The 21,850-nt window shown below is 38.6% G+C and overlaps 1 protein-coding gene across 15 annotated transcripts in view; it reads right to left on the bottom strand.

The window, feature by feature from the left end:
* The window catches only part of LOC101087752 (ankyrin repeat domain-containing protein 26), a 107,297-nt gene that overhangs the window by 74,430 nt on the left and 11,017 nt on the right, over positions 1 to 21,850 (bottom strand). For 9 of the 15 annotated variants that reach the window (XM_045061039.1, XM_045061046.1, XM_045061042.1 and 6 more), the window contains 4 exons: positions 21,711 to 21,817; positions 17,758 to 17,828; positions 16,793 to 16,912; positions 8,966 to 9,002 (listed from right to left, as the gene is read on the bottom strand). In XM_045061039.1, the coding sequence (XP_044916974.1) occupies positions 8,966 to 9,002; positions 16,793 to 16,912; positions 17,758 to 17,828; positions 21,711 to 21,817 (335 nt within the window). The remainder of the gene's footprint in view (positions 1 to 8,965; positions 9,003 to 16,792; positions 16,913 to 17,757; positions 17,829 to 21,710; positions 21,818 to 21,850) is intronic. The other 6 variants (XM_045061053.1, XM_045061044.1, XM_045061045.1 and 3 more) reach the window with 5 other exon arrangements.

Below are 21,850 nucleotides of genomic sequence, written 5' to 3'. Positions count from 1 at the left end.
AAGATTAAAAATAGAAATACCGTATGATCCAGTAATTCCACTACTGGGTATTTATTTACCCAAGGAAAATGAAAATACTTATTTGAAAAGATATATGCACCCCTATCTTTATTGCAGCATTATTTACAATAGACAAGATATGGAAGCAACCCAAGTGTCCACCAATACATGAACAGACCACACACACACACACGCACACACACACACACACACACACACATACACAAATGGAATATTACGCAGCTATAAAACAGAATGTGATCTTGCCATCTGCAACATCATGGATATACCTAGACGGAAATCCTATATGATTTCACTTATATGTAGGATCTAAAAAAGGGAACAAGTGAACAGAGAAAAAGCAGAAACAGACCCATAAATACAGAAAACTGACTTGCCAAAGGGAGGGGAGGTTAGGAGATGGACAAAATGGGTGAAGGGGAGAGGGAAGTTCAGGTTTCCAGTTATAGAAGGAGTAAATCACAAGCATCAAAGGTACAGCATAGGGAATATAGTCACTGGTATTGTAATAGTATTATACATTAACAGATGGGAGCTACACTTATGGCAAGCATAGTGTAACATACAGAGTTGTTGAATCACTTATTACATTGTGTGTCAAGTAGACCTCAGTTTAAGTAAATATACCAAAGTTAAAGAACAAGTTTCTATGTTATTAGTGGAAGTACTAACCAGAGATTAAAAGATTAAAAATTATCAAGTCCAACTTTTTTCCTACACTGGTCTTGCTTTATTTAAGTCCATATAACTAGCAAGACCTTAGAAACCTTCAGGGGCATTCAGATACCCAAGGAGAGAGACTGCTATAAAAATGGTCCTGGTAGTTGTGCCTCTATTTCTGTATATGCTGCCTGAATATTTTCTTCCCTATGAGCTCACACTCCTACATCACTCTTCAGCACGGTTCAGTGGCATTCTCCAACCTTTAAATCTTTAGCCTGTGAAGGCAAAGACTCCTAAAACAAGGATGGGCTCAAATGACCAAGGGTAGGAGCCATGTCCTGCTCCTGGAGAACAAGCTAATTGGGAGTCTCAGTCATCCACACAGTCACCTCAACATGGGCATGTTATCACCTATCCAGATGAAGCTCCCCTACTGATTTGACAAGTCAGTCCTACCCCTGCCCAGCCCTACAGGTACATGGGAAGGGCATCACAGACTTAGGAAAAGAGGCGGAGTGAGGAGACAGCTTGCCTTGGGCCATACATCTCTATAGTTCAGAATCTCCACCCCCCCCCCTCAATTCCTTGAAAGGATCTAAGCCATCCTCCCTAAGTTGGGGTGGAGGTAGATGATATCATATTTCTATTTGCTGTAAACAGACTCTTCCCAGCAGCTCAAATGATTTTTAATCTCTCAACGGAAAATCTGAAGTATGCTCGCACCTTCAATGAAACCAACACACACAAAAGCAGAAACCTGTTCAGGACCCTCTTGAACTCTCTATTTGAATATGCCTTTCTAAACAACTCCCACAATCCTGGGACCTTCATTCCTGTCATTCACCTTTATCTAACTTGGCATAAACCCTAATATTCTGACATCTTATCTAAAACTCTTATTCCTATCCAACTCAGTGTTGTTCTTCTTGAAACCTGGTCTCCTCTGCTAATTTGATTCTTACCCTCCTTCATTGTATTCATTAGGCCCACTCCCCAGCTTTCTATTATTAAAACATTTGCCTGTAAGATGAAAGAAAGAAAGAAAGAAAGAAAGAAAGAAAGAAAGAAAGAAAGAAAGAAAGAAACCTGAATTTAAATGTCATTTCTGTCACTTATCATATCCAAATAGGTCACTTCAATCTCTTTTGAGTTTCAAATTCTCCATGTAAAACAAGCATTTGGCAAGGAGGTTAAACATGGGTTGAAATACCAGAGGGTATTTTTATGAATCAATCTCTGAGGTTCCCTAAATCTTGGGATTCTATGTGCTTTTGATTTGGCCTCTGGAAAAATGGAGAGTCCTTAGTTGGCAGAAGTGGAAAAAATAATGGAAAAAAAAGAAATACCAAGAAAAGCAGAGAAGAAAGTAAAAAAGCAAAAACATAGTACAGAAAAGTCATGGGGAAAAGTCTACAAAAAAAGAAAAAGCTTCCTAGAACTAGTCAAGGGTACTAGCCCAAAGAGAAAACCAGACTGGGAAGTTAGGAAACAGAGATCAGATAGAAATATCCTCGATGCAGTGGAAGATGGTGGCGTAGGAGGACGCTGGGCTCACCTGCGCGTCCTGCTGATCACTTAGATTCCACCTACACCTGCCAAACTAACCCAGAAAACCACCAGAAGACTTGCAGAACGGAATCTCCGGAACCAAGCGCAGACGAGAGGCCCATGGAAGAGGGTAGGAAGGGGAGAGAGGCGGTGCGCGCTGCACGGACTGGCGGGAGGGAGCCGGGGTGGAGGGGCAGCCTGCCGGCCAAGCAGAGCCCCCGAGTCTGGCTTGCAAAAGCGGAGGGGACGGACGGAGTGTGTTCCGACAGCAAGCGGGACTTAACAACTGGAAGGTTGTAAGTTAACAGCTCTGCACTGCTCGGAAAGCAGGAAGTCTGGAGGACAAAGGGAGGGAGAGTTGCTGAGCCCCCGGAAGACAGAGCTCAGTTTGGTGGGGAACAAAGACGCTCACCAGTGCCATCTCCCTCGCCTATCCCCCAGCCAAAATCCCAAAGGGAACCAGTTCCTGCCAGGGAACTTGCTTGATCCGCGCAAACACCCAACGCTGTGCTTCTGCGGAGCCAACCCTCCGGCAGTGGGTCTGACTCCCTCCTGCTGCCACAGGGCCCCTCCTAAAGTGGATCACCTAAGGAGAAGCAAGCTAAGCCTGCCCCTCCTGCCCCCGTGCACCTTGCCTACCCACCCCAGCTAATACGCCAGATCCCCAGCACCACAAGCCTGGCAGTGTGCAAGTAGCCCAGATGGGCCACGCCACCCCACAGTGAATCCTGCCCCTAGGAGAGGGGAAGAGAAGGACACACCAGTCTGACTGTGGTCCCAGCGGTGGGCTGGGGGCAGACATCAGGTCTGACCGCAGCCCCGCCCACCAACACAAGTTATTCAAACAGCACAGGGGAAGTGCCCCGCAGTTCCACACCACTCCAGGGACTATCCAAAATGACCAAACGGAAGAATTCCCCTCAAAAGAATCTCCAGGAAATAACAACAGCCAATGAACTGATCAAAAAGGATTTAAATAATATAACAGAAAGTGAATTTAGAATAATAATCATAAAATTAATCACTGGGCTTGAAAACAGTATAGAGGACAGCAGAGAATCTCTTGCTACAGAGATCAAGGGACTCAGGAACAGCCAGGAGGAGCTGAAAAACGCCTTAAACGAGATGCAAAATAAAATGGAAACAACAACGGCTCAGATTGAAGAGGCAGAGGAGAGAATACGTGAACTAGAAGATAAAGTTATGGAAAAAGAGGAAGCTGAGAAAAAGAGAGATAAAAAAAATCCAGGAGTATGAGGGGAAAATTAGAGAACTAAGTGATACACTAAAAAGAAATAAGATACGCATAATTGGTATCCCAGAGGAGGAAGAGAGAGGGAAAGGTGCTGAAGGGGTACTTGAAGAAATAATAGCTGAGAACTTCCCTGAACTGGGGAAGGAAAAAGGCATTGAAATCCAAGAGGCACAGAGAACTCCCTTCAGACATAACTTGAATCGATCTTCTGCACGACATATCATAGTGAAACTGGCAAAATACAAGGATAAAGAGAAAATTCTGAAAGCAGCAAGGGATAAACGTGCCCTCACATATAAAGAGAGACCTATAAGACTCGTGACTGATCTCTCTTTTGAAACTTGGCAGACCAGAAAGGATTGGCACAAGATCTTCAATGTGCTGAACAGAAAAAATATGCAGCCGAGAATCCTTTATCCAGCAAGTCTGCCATTTAGAATAGAAGGAGAGATAAAGGTCTTCCCAAATAAACAAAAACTGAAGGAATTTGTCACCACTAAAACAGCCCTACAAGAGATCCTAAGGGGGATCCTGTGAGACAAAGTACCAGAGACATCGCTACAAGCATAAAACATACAGACACCAAAATGACTCTAAACCCGTATCTTTCTATAATAACACTGAATGTAAATGGATTAAATGTGCCAACCAAAAGACATAGGGTATCTGAATGGATAAAAAAACAAGACCCATCTATTTGCTGTCTACAAGAGACTCATTTTAGACCTAAGGACACCTTTAGACTGAGAGTGAGGGGATGGAGAACTATTTATCATGCTACTGGAAGCCAAAAGAAAGCTGGAGTAGCCATACTTATATCAGACAAACTAGACTTTAAATTAAAGGCTGTAACAAGAGATGAAGAAGGGCATTATATAATAATCACAGGGTCTATCCATCAGGAAGAGCTAACAATTATAAATGTCTATGCGCCGAATACCGGAGCCCCCAAATATATAAAACAATTACTCATAAACATAAGCAACCTTATTGATAAGAATGTGGTAATGCAGGGGACTTTAACACTCCACTTACAGAAATGGATAGATCATCTAGACACACAGTCAGTAAAGAAACAAGGGCCCTGAATGACACATTGGATCAGATGGACTTGACAGATATATTTAGAACTCTGCATCCCAAAGCAACAGAATATACTTTCTTCTCGAGTGCACATGGAACATTCTCCAAGATAGATCATATACTGGGTCACAAAACAGCCCTTCATAAGTATACAAGAATTGAAATTATACCATGCACACTTTCAGACCACAATGCTATGAAGCTTGAAATCAACCACAGGAAAAAGTCTGGAAAACCTCCAAAAGCATGGAGGTTAAAGAACACCCTACTAAAGAATGAGTGGGTCAACCAGGCAATTAGAGAAGAAATTAAAAAATATATGGAAACAAACGAAAATGAAAATACAACAATCCAAACGCTCTGGGATGCAGTGAAGGCAGTCCTGAGAGGAAAATACATTGCAATCCAGGCCTATCTCAAGAAACAAGAAAAATCCCAAATACAAAATCTAACAGCACACCTAAAGGAAATAGAAGCAGAACAGCAAAGGCAGCCTAAACCCAGCAGAAGAAGAGAAATAATAAAGATCAGAGCAGAAATAAACAATATAGAATCTAAAAAAACTGTAGAGCAGATCAATGAAACCAAGAGTTGGTTTTTTGAAAAAATAAACAAAATTGACAAACCTCTAGCCAGGCTTCTCAAAAAGAAAAGGGAGATGACCCAAATAGATAAAATCATGAATGAAAATGGAATTATTACAACCAATCCCTCAGAGATACAAACAATTATCAGGGAATACTATGAAAAATTATATGCCAACAAATTGGACAACCTGGAAGAAATGGACAAATTCCTAAACACCCACACTCTTCCAAAAATCAGGAGGAAATAGAAAACTTGAAGAGACCCATAACCAGCGAAGAAATTGAATCGGTTATCAAAAATCTCCCAACAAATAACAGTACAGGACCAGATGGCTTCCCAGGGGAGTTCTACCAGACGTTTAAAGCAGAGATAATACCTATCCTTCTCAAGCTATTCCAAGAAATAGAAAGGGAAGGAAAACTTCCAGATTCATTCTATGAAGCCAGTATTACTTTGATTCCTAAACCAGACAGAGACCCAGTAAAAAAAGAGAACTACAGGCCAATATCCCTGATGAATATGGATGCAAAAACTCTCAATAAGATACTAGCAAATCGAATTCAATGGCATATAAAAAGAATTATTCACCATGATCAAGTGGGATTCATTCCTGGGATGCAGGGCTGGTTCAACATTCGCAAATCAATCAACGTGATACATCACATTAACAAAAGAAAAGAACCATATGATCCTGTCAATCGATGCAGAAAAGGCCTTTGACAAAATCCAGCACCCTTTCTTAATAAAAACCCTTGAGAAAGTCGGGATAGAAGGAACATACTTAAACATATCAAAGCCATTTATGAAAAGCCCACAGCTAACATCATCCTCAATGGGGAAAAACTGAGAGCTTTATCCCTGAGATCAGGAACACGACAGGGATGCCCACTCTCACCACTGTTGTTTAACATAGTGTTGGAAGCTCTAGCATCAGCAATCAGACAACAAAAGGAATCAAAGGCATCAAAATTGGCAAAGATGAAGTCAAGCTTTCGCTTTTTGCAGATGACATGATACTATACATGGAAAATCCGATAGACTCCACCAAAAGTCTGCTACAACTGATACATGAATTCAGCAAAGTTGCAGGATACAAAATCAATCAGTTGCATTCTTATACACTAACAATGAAGCAACAGAAAGACAAAGAAACTGATCCCATTCACAATTGCACCAAGAAGCATAAAATACCTAGGAATAAATCTAACCAAAGATGTAAAAGATCTGTATGCTGAAAACTATAGAAAACTTATGAAGGTAATTGAAGAAGATTTAAAGATGGAAAGACATTCCCTGCTCATGGATTGGAAGAATAAATATTGTCAAAATGTCAATACTACCCAAAGCTATCTACACATTCAGTGCAATCCCAATCAAAATTGCACCAGCATTCTTCTCGAAACTAGAACAAGCAATCCTAAAATTCATATGGAACCACAAAAGGCCCCGAATAGCCAAAGGAATTTTGAAGAAGAAGACCAAAGCAGGAGGCATCAAGACAGCATGGTATTGGCACAAGAACAGACACATAGACCAATGGAATAGAATAGAAACCCCAGAACTAGACCCACAAACGTATGGCCAACTCATCTTTGACAAAGCAGGAAAGAACATCCAATGGAAAAAAGACAGTCTCTTTAACAAATGGTGCTAGGAGAACTGGACAGCAACATGCAGAAGGTTGAAACTAGACCACTTTCTCACACCATTCACAAAAATAAACTCAAAATGGATAAAGGACCTGAATGTGAGACAGGAAACCATCAAAACCCTAGAGGAGAAAGCAGGAAAAGACTTCTCTGACCTCAGCCGTAGCAATCTCTTACTCGACACATCCCCAAAGGCAAGGGAATTAAAAGCAAAAATGAACTCCTGGGACCTTATGAAGATAAAAAGCTTCTGCATAGCAAAGGAAACAACCAACAAAACTAAAAGGCAACCAACGGAATGGGAAAAGATATTTGCAAATGACATATCGGACAAAGGGCTAGTATCCAAAATCTATAAAGAGCTCACCAAACTCCACACCCGAAAAACAAATAACCCAGTGAAGAAATGGGCAGAAAACATGAACAGACACTTCTCTAAAGAAGACATCCGGATGGCCAACAGGCACATGAAAAGATGCTCAATGTCGCTCCTTATCAGGGAAATACAAATCAAAACCACACTCAGATATCACCTCACGCCAGTCAGAGTGGCCAAAATGAACAAATCAGGAGACTACAGATGCTGGAGAGGATGTGGAGAAACAGGAACCCTCTTGCACTGTTGGTGGGAATGCAAACTGGTGCAGCCACTCTGGAAAACAGTGTGGAGGTTCCTCAGAAAATTAAAAATAGACCTACCCTATGACCCAGCAATAGCACTGCTAGGAATTTACCCAAGGGATACAGGAGTACTGATGCATAGGGGCACTTGTACCCCAATGTTTATAGCAGCACTCTCAACAATAGCCAAATTATGGAAAGAGCCTAAATGTCCATCAACTGATGAATGGATAAAGAAATTGTGGTTTATATACACAATGGAGTACTACATGGCAATGAGAAAGAACGAAATATGGCCCTTTGTAGCAATGTGGATGGAACTGGAGAGTGTGATGCTAAGTGAAATAAGCCATACAGAGAAAGACAGATACCATATGGTTTCACTCTTATGTGGATCCTTAGAAACTTAACAGAAACCCATGGGGGAGGGGAAGGAAAAAAAAAAAAAGAGGTTAGAGTGGGAGAGAGCCAAAGCATAAGAGAGTCTTAAAAACTGAGAACAAACTGAGGGCTGATGGGGGGTGGGAGGGAGGGGAGGGTGGGGGATGGGTATTGAGGAGGGCACCTGTTGGGATGAGCACTGGGTGTTGTATGGAAACCAATTTGACAATAAATATCATATATTGAAAAAAAAAGAAATATCCTCTAAATAGATGTTGATTTTAATTAATGTAACATAGTCTACACCTAGATATCCTTCACTTACAGAAAACTAATTCATCTCAAGAAGAGGAGATATCACTACATCTAAGAACCTGCCTGATTAGATCTTCCTTATGGAAAAGCTGTGATACCATGGCCATAGCTGAGATCCACCCTAAAATCTCTGATGGTAAAAACAAGAGACTAGTTACCACTGCACTAATTACTTCTAGTTATCACTAGTGGTCAAATATATTAGGGCAAATCCTTGGACTCACCTGGTTTCTTAAGAACACTCTAAATTAGAGTTCATACATCATTAATTTTGACATTCTGAGTTGATCTGACTAGGATCTGTATCTTAATCCCAGTGGTGCTGAGGAACCCAAGAATGGATGTGGAAGCTACACAGGCTGACAGGCAAACCGCCGGGTCAGCTACTCATTAACAATGGAATCATGGGTCAAGTAATCAACCTCACTGAACCACAGCTGCCAAAGTAATAAAAAGTAGGCTACAATAACACAGCTACTTTGCAAAGCTATACAATGACTATATAATTTAACAGATGTTAAGCATATGATACAGTGTCTAGTCCAGGATAGAACACTCAACAAATGCTTTTTTCTCTGCATTCCCTTAGGCAACACATAATTTTCATCTCATTTCATTTATATTTTGAGAGAGAATACAGAGAGAGAGAGAGAGAGAGAGAGAGAGAGAGAGAGAGAGAGAGAGAGAGAGAATATATAACCCAACCAGGCTGTCAGCACAAAACCCAACATGGGGCTTGAACTCACAAACCTGAGCTGAAATCAAGAGTCAGACACTTAACCGACTGAGCCACCCAGGTGCCCCAACAAATGTCATTTTTAAAAATCCTTAAAAATCCTACCTGGTTAAAGAATCTTCCTCAGAATTCTTATCTTCTACTAAAGAAAAAAGTAAAATACATTTTAAATCAACATTAGAAAAAATATAGGAAATTAACAGTGTACAGCTAATGATTTGTTAAAAAGTATTCCTTTGGGACCACACCTGGAAACCACACTACACTGAATGGTAATTATACGACTGGTAGGCTTAATGCACTAAGAAATCTTACTTTCTCTTCTATACTGACCAAAAGTAAGAACGGTTTTTATCAGAATTTGATACCTACAAGTGAACTGATGTTTACAGTGACCATACCTGACTGACCCTATGACACTGGAGGAAAATGGTATCGTTAGGAGAATGATTATCATAAGCTGACAATGTCAAACTTAAACTAGCATGATTTTTCTGGACTTCCACTACTAGAGGAGTTAAAAGAGAGTATCTTTATTTTGCTGTAACATGGCAGAACTTCCCCAGCTCTTCAGCAGAGACTGTTCAATTTTAGGATGAAACACCCCCTCACAAAGTGTGGTCTATAGCTATTGCACTTTGCAGCATGGCAAAACCATAGCAAACAGACTCTCCCTGGCCTTATTTCCAATGGCAAGGTAAGTAAAGACTCGGGATTCCAGTTTTATAAAGTTCTAACCTCTTGAGACTGTCTCCTTCCATTGCTAGAGAGTCTATCTAGACCCACCGTATATCACAGAGGAGGATGATCCCAATGTTAGTGCTATGTAGTGGTTCATGACGTTATTTTTCTCAACCCTCCCCATTAGGTGACACACATCTAGAGAAATCATGCTTTTTTTCATGTAAGGCATATGTCATCAGATCCTCTATTGATGAGCAACAAAACAAAACAAAGGGCAAAGAATATCTTGAATGCCTACATTCAATTACCGGGGAATTTTAATTTTCTAAACATTCAAACATATCCACTGTATGATTCTAACTATATGACACTCTGGAAAGAGCAAGACTATGGAGGTAAGGGTTGGGGTGAATGTAGGGATAAAGGGGCACAGCACAGAGGACTTTTAAGGCAGTGAAACTCTTTCACACGATACCACAAAGGTGGATTCACATCATTATACGTTTGTTAAAACTCATAGAATGTATAACACCAAGGCTGAACACTAATGCAAATTAAAGACTTTGCCTGAAAATGATGAGTTAGTGTCAATATAAAATGCACCACTGTTGTCAGGGTGCCTGGGTGGCTCAGTTGGTTAAGCGTCCAACTCTTGATCTGAGCTCAGGTTATGATCTCACAGTTCATGGGATCAAGTCCTGCATCAGGCTCTGTGCTGACAGCACAGGATTCTTTCTCCCCTCTTTCTCTGCCCCTTGGCTGCTCACACGCATGCATGCTCTCTCGCTCAAAACTAAACAAAGGAACTGAAAAAAAAAAATACTACTAAAAATGTACCACTGTCGTGCAAGATGTTGACAACAGGGGAGGCTAGGCGTGTAAGGGAGTGTGGTATGGTATATGGAGACTCTCTGTACTTTCTATTATATTTTGCTGTGAACTTAAAACTGCTGTAAAAAATAAGGCTTATTAAATGTAAAATAAAAAAAAAAGGTACCCATTGAAGCTACTCTTACCATATATTAAAGCATGATACAGTCACCTTGAAAATTAAGATAGAGATCGAAGTAACACAATATGGGTACTGTCTCCCAAATTGAAGTATATGAAAATACATAAAGCAAAATACAAAAATACAAAAGTTATTTGTATACTTAGGCAAGAAAACAATTGATGAATATGATCAAATATCTTATAACTATAAACAGGGATTCAGCACTATATGAATCAAACCTGGGTTATCCATATAATTAAGGATTTTACTCTAATTTTAAATCAAAAATCATTATGTTTATCGTATCTAAGAATCACAGTGAAAGCTTAATCACATAAAAAAAGATTATAATGACCTAATATTGCCCTAGTAATTTCTGTACAAATACCTACTTCATATGGATGATGAAATTGAAAGCAGTACCATGTTATACCATCATATTACTTGCGATTAAAATAAAATTTTAAGACACCACCAAAAATTAAGTTAGGGCTATAATTCCTATGCAGAAAAGATTTCATCCAAGAGGCCAAAGATTGCTACCCTCAGAACATCCTACTTGAATGACTAGCCCTTGGTTGTTACCTGGGATCTTGGATTTAAGGAGGGTTCCCACCATTCCCTAGCAGGTTAAGAGTGGCTCACTGTGCCTAAATGTGGTACAATCTTAAGGCCGTATACTTGATTTCCTTCTGGAAACCTGGAATTTTGGTACATGCCAAGGAGAAGATGCCTATGTGATTAGCATTTGAGGAAAACCTCGGGCACTGAGTATCCATAAGACTCCTACTGGCAGAAAACATTTCACTTGTGCTGTCCTAATTTGATGCTGAAGGAATTAAGCACATCCTGCTAACTCCACAGAGAAAGGATTCCTGGAAGCCTGCGCTTGGTCTCCTCTGGACTTCACCCCATGCACCTTTTCTCTGTGCTGATTTGCCTTTCTAGCCTGTCCCCATACCAAACCACAGGCATGGGTACAACTATATGCTGAGTTCTGTGAGCTCTTCTAGTGAATAATCAAATCTGGGTGTCGTTGGGGTGCCTCTAACACAACTGCGTTATACGAAATTTTTATTATTTAGGTTGATGTCTTACACATGGCTACAGTCAGAAGGTTATTTCACAGAATACTTTTCCTGGAATCTCTTTTTCTTGGTACTTGCCTTGAAAATTCCTACATTCCTATATATCCATTTGAAGAAAGGTATAAAAAGAATAGATGAAATAATGATGTCAGAAAGTGTGAGACAAGAAACAATCCTATTTTACTCAGGGAAAAAAAAAAAAAAAGAGAATCCTGATGATTGCCACTATGTTCTACCGTATAAAAGTTCCTCTCAAATATGAAAAACCAGTTAATTTTCTCCAACTAACTAGGACTTAGTTCATTTTTCTGGCAGCTAGGAATCAAAGAAGTAACAGGGATTGTTCTAGAAAAAACATAACTATCAGACAGAGTATGAAAACATACTACTGATTATAGTTTGTTTCTTCTCCTTGATTTCTTAGAAAATTAAAGATATAATTCACCTATTAAAGGCAGTTATTGCCAAAATAATCAAAAAGTCAAAATTACTGCATCCAAATTGTCAGATGAATTATCCACTCCACCCTGAAAAGAGGAGATTTGAGAATTAAAGATCAATAGGACCCATTTGGGGGAAGGCAAAGTGAGTTATCTTATATATAACTGGTTCAAAACTTGGTATTCCACAGGAGTACTGATGCATAGGGGCACTTGTACCCCAATGTTTATAGCAGCACTCTCAACAATAGCCAAATTATGGAAAGAGCCTAAATGTCCATCAACTGATGAATGGATAAAGAAATTGTGGTTTATATACACAGTGGAGTACTACATGGCAATGAGAAAGAATGAAATATGGCCCTTTGTAGCAACATGGATGGAACTGGAAAGTGTGATGCTAAGTGAAATAAATCATACAGAGAAAGACAGATACCATATGTTTTCACTCTTATGTGGATCCTGAGAAACTTAACAGAAACCCATGGGGGAGGGGAAGGAAAAAAAAAAAAAGAGGTTAGAGTGGGAGAGAGCCAAAGCATAAGAGAGTCTTAAAAACTGAGAACAAACTGAGGGTTGATGGGGGGTGGGAGGGAGGGGAGGGTAGGTGATGGGTATTGAAGAGAGCATCTTTTGGGATGAGCACTGGGTGTTGTATGGAAACAAATTTCACAATAAATTTCATATATTAAAAAAGTAAAATCAAATAAAATAAAATAAATAAAAACTGATAGACTCAAAAAATAAATAAATAAACCAATGGATGCTTTGTTTAAAAAAAAAAACAAACACTTGGTATTCCAATTGGCCATATATTCTTGTTAAGTCACAGCTTACCAATTTCTGAAAAATATATTAAAGCAGTTCACATTAAAACTGTACCCAATAAAAATTTCTACCTGACAATCCAGAAAATGCTTTCAATCTTGACAGACCATCATCACTGACACTATCACTACCACTGTGTGTACAGGTAGAAAGTCGTTTCGCATAAGAAACTCATAAAATATGACACAAACTTTAGATTAGGTAGCCCATTGCCTTAGAAGGAAATATACATATATGTTAAACATGCATATGGTAGAAATGTATTCTAATAGTAGTAGATTCCAAGACAATTTTCCTTAGAGCTTTCTTTAGGGATGAAATTCAGAAAGGGAGACTAAAAGGAGAGATATCAGAAGAAGGCAAATCAAAAGAAAATAAAGAGAGACAGCACTAACAAAATACAGTCAGGTATTCAAACATAACAAAAAAGACACAAGCAAAAATAATCCCGTATTGACTTTTTTACTGACATCACTAGAATTCCCAAACTAATGAGAACTAGTAGATTCAGCGCATCACCTGACATTTTCTCCTTGTTATGATATTAGTTTTCTGCAATAACATATTGACACCAGGTCAGTTTCTCCAATCTGCTGCTCTGGAAACTATTTCTGATCAAAACTTAAAACTATTAAAAATACAGCTGTATCATGATTCCATTCCAGACAGGGCCTGACAGTGGCTTCCAGCTGTTGCTGCCAGATTTTTGTTTCAGTATTCATCCAGAAGAGTTCATCAAGGACTTGAGGAAAACCTCAAATACTCCCACAAGAAACAGGTAAGAACAACAACACTTTTCCTCACACTTGACTCCTAGGTTTTGACAATTATGGAAAATTGCTGGGCAAGTATACTCACCAGGCTAGATCATTTTCCCTTGACCCTGCCTGGGTAGGTGTTGCATTTACAAAAAGTTAGATAGGACCTTAGTTGATATGTTATTTTTCCATATTTGGCCACAGAAAGTACCAATCACATAAATAAAAGACCTTACAACTCAAAAATTGTTCTTTTGAAAAGATTACCACCAGAGAACTTTTAAAAGTTAAATCCAACTTTCTTTGTAGCAATTTGATAAAAATATTCCTCCTTGAAATTTTAAAAAATTTTTTCAACATCACTTCCTCTAATTCCTCGCCTTTTTCCCTAGCACTCCTTAGTCTTCTTTACCAACTGCCATTCTTCCATCCATCCTCTCTAAATTGGTATTCCCAGGGCTTGTTCACTGGCCTTCTCATTCTACATGTTCTCCATCATGGACAAGCTCAATCTTTATCCAAGCTATGACTGTGCCTAACAATTCTAAGCAGATTATTTCAAATGTGCACCTCCAATCTTGAAGGTCTATCTCCAACTGGAAACTCCTATTATTCAATTATCCAATTACTGAGAATATCCTACATGGATATTCCATCAAATTCAACATATACAGAAAATTACTGGTCTTCCTCATTCCTGCTGCTCTCCTCTGTTCATCTGATAAAGTCCTACTCATTCTTCATGTCCAATTTAAATGCTAGCGCACAACCTGGAAACCTCTGAATCTTCTGATAGTTCTCTCTCACCCCCTAACTTTTTATATTCAAGAATCACAAATTCGTATTAACTATACTCTTTCTGTCTCTGCTTTATCTTTCCCCTGCCACTGCCCTAGTCAAACATGAGTTCTTAACTGATGATTTTCACAGGGGAAAAAAAAAAAAGCCACCAAATATTACTGTTATTTCTTAAATGAATAAAAAAATTTTTAAGCAAAACAAATGAGAAAGACACAAAGCCCAGAAAAAAAAAATTTTTTTAATGGAATAAATTGAACCCCCTGATGTTTTCAACATAGACAGCTGAAAGTTTCATAATGGACTAATACCAGGCTAAGAAAACAAGAGCTTCCTTTGCCTCCCAGTCTCTTTATGTGGTTTCCTATAATCTATCCTCCATATGAGGGTTCAGCAAACTACGGCCACAGGCCAAATCCAACCTGCCATCTGGTTCTGTAAATAATGTTTTATTGAAGCATAGTCCCATGTCTTCACTTATATATTGCTATGGCTGCTTTCACACTACAAGGGCAGAGCTGAGAGACCACATCACCTAAAATATTCACTGGCTCTTTAGGAAAAAGGCTTGGTGATCTGTATTTTATGCCATAACCAGAGTGTCCTAACTCAAATCTAATCTTATTAGTCTTCTGCTTCAAATCCTCCAAAACCCCTGCATCAAATACTGCTGGCTCCCTCCCTAAGATCCATTCCATATTCTTCATTCTTGCTAGAGAATCACAACTTTATTTGGATATTTATTGTCTCAATACACAAAGAAGGTGGCCTCACCCTGGCTTCAAAGAGAAAGGATTATTCTAAACTAATCACAGTACCTGATTTACCAGGGACCAGTTTAGGAATGAGTGTGTGATGTAACCTAGTCTTTAAAATGTTAGAGGAAGTCTACTGCAAGCCTCTTCCTAGTTAAAAGAAACACATAAAGAAAAGCAGTCCTTCCCTCCCACTGGATGTTGCCATGTGAGAATATGATACCTGGAGCTGTTGCTAATTAGCCACCCCGGAAAGGAGAAATAAAAATACCACCAACTCCAAAACTGAACAAGAGACGACTGGGATCCTGATGACATCACTGAACCATCAAAACATTTCTGGTTCCCACTGTTTTAGTCACTGTTAGAAGTCACCTATTATTTGCCGCTAAAAGCATTCTACCAAAGAAACTTCCCAAGGCCTATCAGGTAAGATCTACTCCTTTCTATAGCACTGACAAACTTCCATAAGCTTGTCTTACCTAGTTATTCACCTCATTCCCAACCATTCCCATAGCACACTTTTTATACCAGCAACACCCAACTGCTCATAAATCCTGCAAAGTTCACTCGTACACCCTTAGACTTTGCACTGCTGTGTACTCCACCAAACACGTAATCGTGATAGATGCTACTCCTGCGAAACAATGTCATTCTGCCTCTTTACCTGGCAAACTTACTACTCACTCTGCACGCTTACCTTAGATTCTACCCAGTTTTTTAAAACTCTAATCCCTCACCGTGAACTTACGGTAACTGGAACAAATGCCAATAAAAAATAACAATGATAATTATAAGCTCTATGAAACTCTGTCACCTAGTAAGCACTAAATAGACTAAATAATGAAATTGACAGTGATAATAATAAACTCCTGGAGTGTAGAGACTGTTTTTTGAGTGTTTGTATTCTACAACAACAGAAAACACTTAGAAGCTAAAAGGCACTTAATAGTTATTTGTTAACTGGACAAATGAAAATGAATAAAAATGTTTTCTTTGAGAACTATTTTTAAAAAAACCACAGAAATTTTTCTGTTTAAGAAACCACAGGGACAGCTCTATTCTATTATGACCACCTTAATGATCAAAACACTGTTCCATCTTTGCCTTTCCTGTAACTTCCAAAACTAACCTACAGAAGTTCTTTGGTAACAGTCTACCAAGTTAAAGCTTTCTTCATACTTTTCAGATTATACAATGCACTAGGTGCCACATCTGGGAGCAACAGTAGCATTTTTGGTATTGTGAAACATTTTTGTGATTTTATTACATTTCTTGAGCCCAAGTTACCCTATTTCAATACTTACTAAGATAATCTTTCGAATAATGACAACAGACTATCTTATAATAATAAAATGACAGCGTCATGACAATTATCCAACAAACTGACAAAAACATTGTTCTAATGAAGTCAACATATCTCACTCTGGATTTGTTGTTGTTGTTTTTAAATGTTTATTTTGAGAGAGACAGAGCATGCATGTACAGGGGAGGGGCAGAGAGAGAAGGAAAGGGAAAATCCCACGCAGGCTCTGAACTGTCAGCAAAGAGCCCAACAGAGAAGTCTGACACAGGACTCCAACTCACCAACTGTGAGATGATGACTGACCTGAGCTGAAATCAAGAGTTGGACACTTAACCGACGCAGCCACCCAAGCGCCCCTCTCATTGTTTTGATTTGCGGAATGAAGTTGATAATGGTGAGACCTTGATGACACAAAATGTGAAATAACCTATGCTTCTCAACAAGGCATTGCTTTTCTTCTGTACTATTGGCAGCTATCTGTAAAAAACAATTTCACTGGCATTGTTGCACACTAGCTAAGTTTTGCAGTTCTTATTATTTGCCATTTGTTTACAGTACCAGAAAAGTACTGTAGAATTCCCAGTTTTAAAGAATGGTTCATTTTTTAAAGAGACAAATCACTAGGTAATAATATTTACTAAATATAATCCACTTGTAAACATTATATAAAACATCCATTTTTATAGCAAGTGCCATTTGTTATAATATGTTTATGGAGGAGACATAAAAGATACTAACTTAAAAATCTTTTCTCTTTGGGCACCTGGGTGGCTCAGTTAGTTAAGCATCTGACCTTGGCTCAGGTCATGATCTCGCAGCTCATGAGCTCAAGCCCCACATCGGGCTCTCTGCTATCAGTGGTGGAACCTGCTTTGGATCCTCTGTCTACCTCCCTCTGCCTCCCTCCTGCTCACTCTCTCTCTTTCTCTCTCAAAATTAAATAAATATTTTTTAAAAATATGTTTTTCTTATTTACACAAAGATATCATATGGTATTTTAGGGGTCATGACTAAAATAATGAATTTCTTTTCAGATAATACAGCCTCATATTTTCAATTACCTATAGTTAACTTCTTAAATAATTCTGAACATTAGACTATAAAGAAAGAAATTAAGAAAGAAAACAATACACATGCAATTTACACACTGGTGTTTTTTTCTTCATTGTTCTTTCATTATCAAAACTTCCTAATTCTGACTTTACCTATGTTAGGACCAAGAGCAATTCACTATGTAAAGTCTTACCTGGATTGCTATTTTGCAAAGAATTTTTAAGCATGATTTCTTCTTTATGTCTGCAAATTATTTCGTAATTGCTATGTATAAAAAAGGGTGATAAATAATATTACTATTGTAATACTGATACGAAAAACATTTACCAAATATATCAAATTCTTAGAGTATTTCAAATAATATCAGAGCAACTACCAAAACTTGGAATTACCCCATATACTTCAAATTTGTACGTTCTATACACTTTTCATTAAGTATGTACTTACAGAAGAAAAAACAGTAAGATGAACGAGTCGTGAATTCAGGGCATTATAGCTTAGTAAATTAGAATTAGTTTGCCAGGGGCACCTGGGTGGTTAAGCATCCAACTTCAGCTCAGGTTATGATCTCACGATTTATGGGTTTGAGCCCTGCATCGGGCTCTGTGCTGATAGCTCAGAGTCTAGAGCCTGCTTCGGATTCTGTATCTCCTTCTCTCTCTGCAACCACCCCCAGCTCACACTCTGTCCCTCTCTATCAAAAGTAAATAAACCTTAAAAAAATAATAATAATAATTAGAATTAGCTTGCCATTATGGAAAGTGTTTTGACTCAGAAGTCCTAGCTCTATAACCAATAGCTATTTGTTCTTGGATAAGCCACTTCTCTTTGGCTCAAAATCTTCCTCTATAAAACAAGTATTTTTCTGCCTTATTTTACAAGGTTGATAAAAGGATTTAATAAGATATTACACCCAAAACATGACCTCTCAGGCAAGGTGATTGATGCTCATTACTCTGGGAAGGGCAATATGAGACCTTCCATGACCTCAGAAAAGATGCTCCACAGGATTTAAAGCAGGGGTACAGGGGCACCTGCTGCACAGGATTTAAAGTGGGGGTACAGGGGGTGCGGGGACTCAGTCAGTTGAGCACCCAGCTCTTGATCTCAACTTGGGTCTTGATCTCAGGGTCATGAGTTTGAGCCCCATGTTAGGCTCCATGCTTTAAAAAAAAAAAAAAGGCAGGGGTACAGATCTACTAACAAAGGAGAAAGGGAAGCCCGATCTCTTCCTGCTGCACTATTTGAACATCTCTGACAGCTTAGAATGGTCCCAACTAACATCTTCTGGCAAAAAAAAGAGAAACAAGATCCTCAGAGGGTAACTCATAATGAAAGTCTAGGCTAAGATATGGGTTCCACATAAGGTTTTTGAGTGTGTAGGGAAAGGGGTGTATGATTAAAGCCAGGAGGCCCAGCTGCCAGAACAGGGTGCTGGTGCTTTGGGATAGCTGCTGAGCATATGTGCTGCATGTGCAGTGAACAAAAGAAACTTTGTAACTTTGAAATCTAAGTGTGGATCACCATGAAGACTGAAAAATCTGGATCAGCAAGGGAATCCTGGGAGCAAAGGTCAATCACGACCAGACTGCAGCACCAGTTTCAACAGCAATGCCACAGCAACAGAATCAAAGGAAACAGTAGAATGATCAGGATGTTCTTTTTTCCCCTCCCTACGACTTGTGAAAGAGGACTGTCTCTTTGGTCTTAGGGTGCTCCTTTGGTTCTTGGAAAATTCAAGGGAGAGAGTACAGGAGATAGCTCTCAAAGGAAAGTACAGGGTTTTCCACACAACTGAACATTTCAAGACCCAAGTTACTAGTTAGAAAACACAGAGATGTAACATTATTTGTACCCCATGCATAGGGGTTATACTTGAAACGAAAGAGGTAAGGTTAGGATCCTTAAGGATAAAGGTCTCAAAAGTCCCGAGATAAAGAATCCTGCACACATTTCTACCTCCAACTAGTCTAGTCCTTTGCTTGATTTCTGGCTAATGTTGTGGACTAACCAACTGCCATTCCAAAACTGCCTGACCAAACTACGAAATCCCATTTGTTACGTACGAAGTTAACAGTTAAATTATCTTAAACCTCAGTTTAGTAATAACTAGCATTTTAATGCAAACACAGATTAAAACCCTTAATATAAGCATATTCATCTGCAGTCCATGCATATACAACTTGAGGAAAGGGATCAATACCTTGCTGAAGAAGAAGCCTGACTACATTTGTTGATTCAGAATTTACAGCAAGTATGAGGGCTGTTCTAAAATAACAGAGATAACTTCACTCTTAGGAATTTAGAGTTATTTAAACAACTAATTTCGATATACTTTATCAGGTTAATATCTTGCCTGTCTGTTCAGAATCAACCATTTACATGTTCAAGTGTTCATCTTTGTAAATTATCTCCAAGACTAAAATGAAGGGACAAAAGGGAGCTTCTTGTCCCACTTGGGTAATGTATTATAGAGTTGCTAATTTAAAGTCCTTTGATAAACAAGAAACTATGTGGAGGTCACTTATCTGTATAGGTAAAGATTTTAAAAAAGAATTCCCCATGTCTTCCTTAATCTGACACAGTGCAGGTCGAGTAAGTATAAAAACTATCTGCAGGCTTAAAATGATATTTTAATGTGAATGCTAATAAAATAGACATAATTATAGTTAACGATGCTGATAAGCATATGGTAGGCACTAAATTAAATGCTATGTATATAAAATATAATTTACGCACAACCACCCTTGAAGGATGTATTATTATCCTCCTTTTCATATCAGGAAACATATTTAGTGATGATACGTAACGCTCCCAAGGTCACAACACCTAGCAAGTAGGAAAGCTATGAATAAACCTAGTCTTGTGTGAATCTAAGGCACATCTCTTTCTTCTTTATCACCCACCTGTAACTTATCCTCATTAAAGGAAAAGTCTATTCAGTTAAAGCTACCTTTCATCTTTCTATGCATACCAATTAAAAGTAAAATAAAAAAATACATACTGGACATGAAAAAGGATAAAAACTGATGAGCCTATAGTATCCAGTAATAGTAATTAATCATCACTTAGAGACCATCTAATGACAACAGTATTCCTCAAAAAAAAAAAAAAAAAAAAGGCAATTTAAAGCAAAGAGTGATCCAAAAGATAAAACAACTCCTATTTATGTTTAACATGCGTCTTTTTTTTTTTTTTTTAACATTTATTTGCTTTTGAGAGACAGAGCACAAGCAGGGGAGAGGCAGAGAGAGACAGGGATACACAGAATCCAAAGCAGCTCCAGGTTCTGAGCTGTCAGCAGAGCCCAACATGGGGCTCAAACCCACGAACCATGAGATCATGACCTCAGCCAAAGTCACAGACTTCACCAACTGAGCCACCCAGGCACCACAATATACATCTCTGAAGGAAAAATATATATGAAGTAGAAGTTCTTTTTTTTTTAGTTTATTTATTACTTATTTTGAGAAAGAGAGAGAGTGCACTCGAGAGTGTGGGCAAGGGGCAGAGAGAGAAAGAGAGATAGAGAATCCTAAGCAGGCTCTACACTGTCAGCACAGAGCCTGATGTGGGATTCGAACCCACAAACCATAAGATGATCACCTGAGCCAAAGTCAGATGCATAACCAATTGAGCCACCCAGGCACCTCTATGAAGTAGAAGTTTATAAAATACCATAAAAAGATTAAGGAGTCCAATACTGTGTCATAAAGTAAACAGCTGAGTACACCCTTTATAAAATTAATATGAAATCCCTTTAGCTAACACAAAATCATGTGGAAAAAAAAAAAACATTGCAGGGGCAACTGGGTTAAGCATCAGACTCTTGATCTCAGCTTGGGTCTTAATCTCAGAGTCATGAGTTCAGGCCCAGTGTTGGACTCCATGCCGAGCATGGAACCTATTTAAAAATAAACACTGCAAATGACATTAGTCAACATTATCAAGGAATATGAATTCTGCTATACCCTGTTCTTCATGTTGCCCAGTCAGAATAATTGCTTTCTGCCTAACTGGTGATGTGTTGACATTTTTCACTATATAATTATAAATTAATCTTTTTCTTCTTAAGTTAATCTTCCTGACTTGAATAATTATTACCACTCTAGAACAATACTAAGGTTTAAAAGAAAACTACTGCACCTTTTTAATTTATCAACTGCATGTATATTTGCTGCCTTTTCTATTAAAAATTCCACTATTTGCTGTTTGTTTTCATTTACAGCAACTAGAAGTGGTGTGAAGTTATCCTGTAAAAGAGCAAAAACAATTTATAATTTACA

The sequence above is a fragment of the Felis catus genome, chromosome B4 (genome assembly GCF_018350175.1).
Source record: "Felis catus isolate Fca126 chromosome B4, F.catus_Fca126_mat1.0, whole genome shotgun sequence".
Taxonomy (NCBI): Eukaryota; Metazoa; Chordata; class Mammalia; order Carnivora; family Felidae; genus Felis; species Felis catus.
The sequence above is the reverse complement of the archived record's forward strand: the minus strand, read 5'-3'. Positions and strand labels throughout refer to the sequence as shown.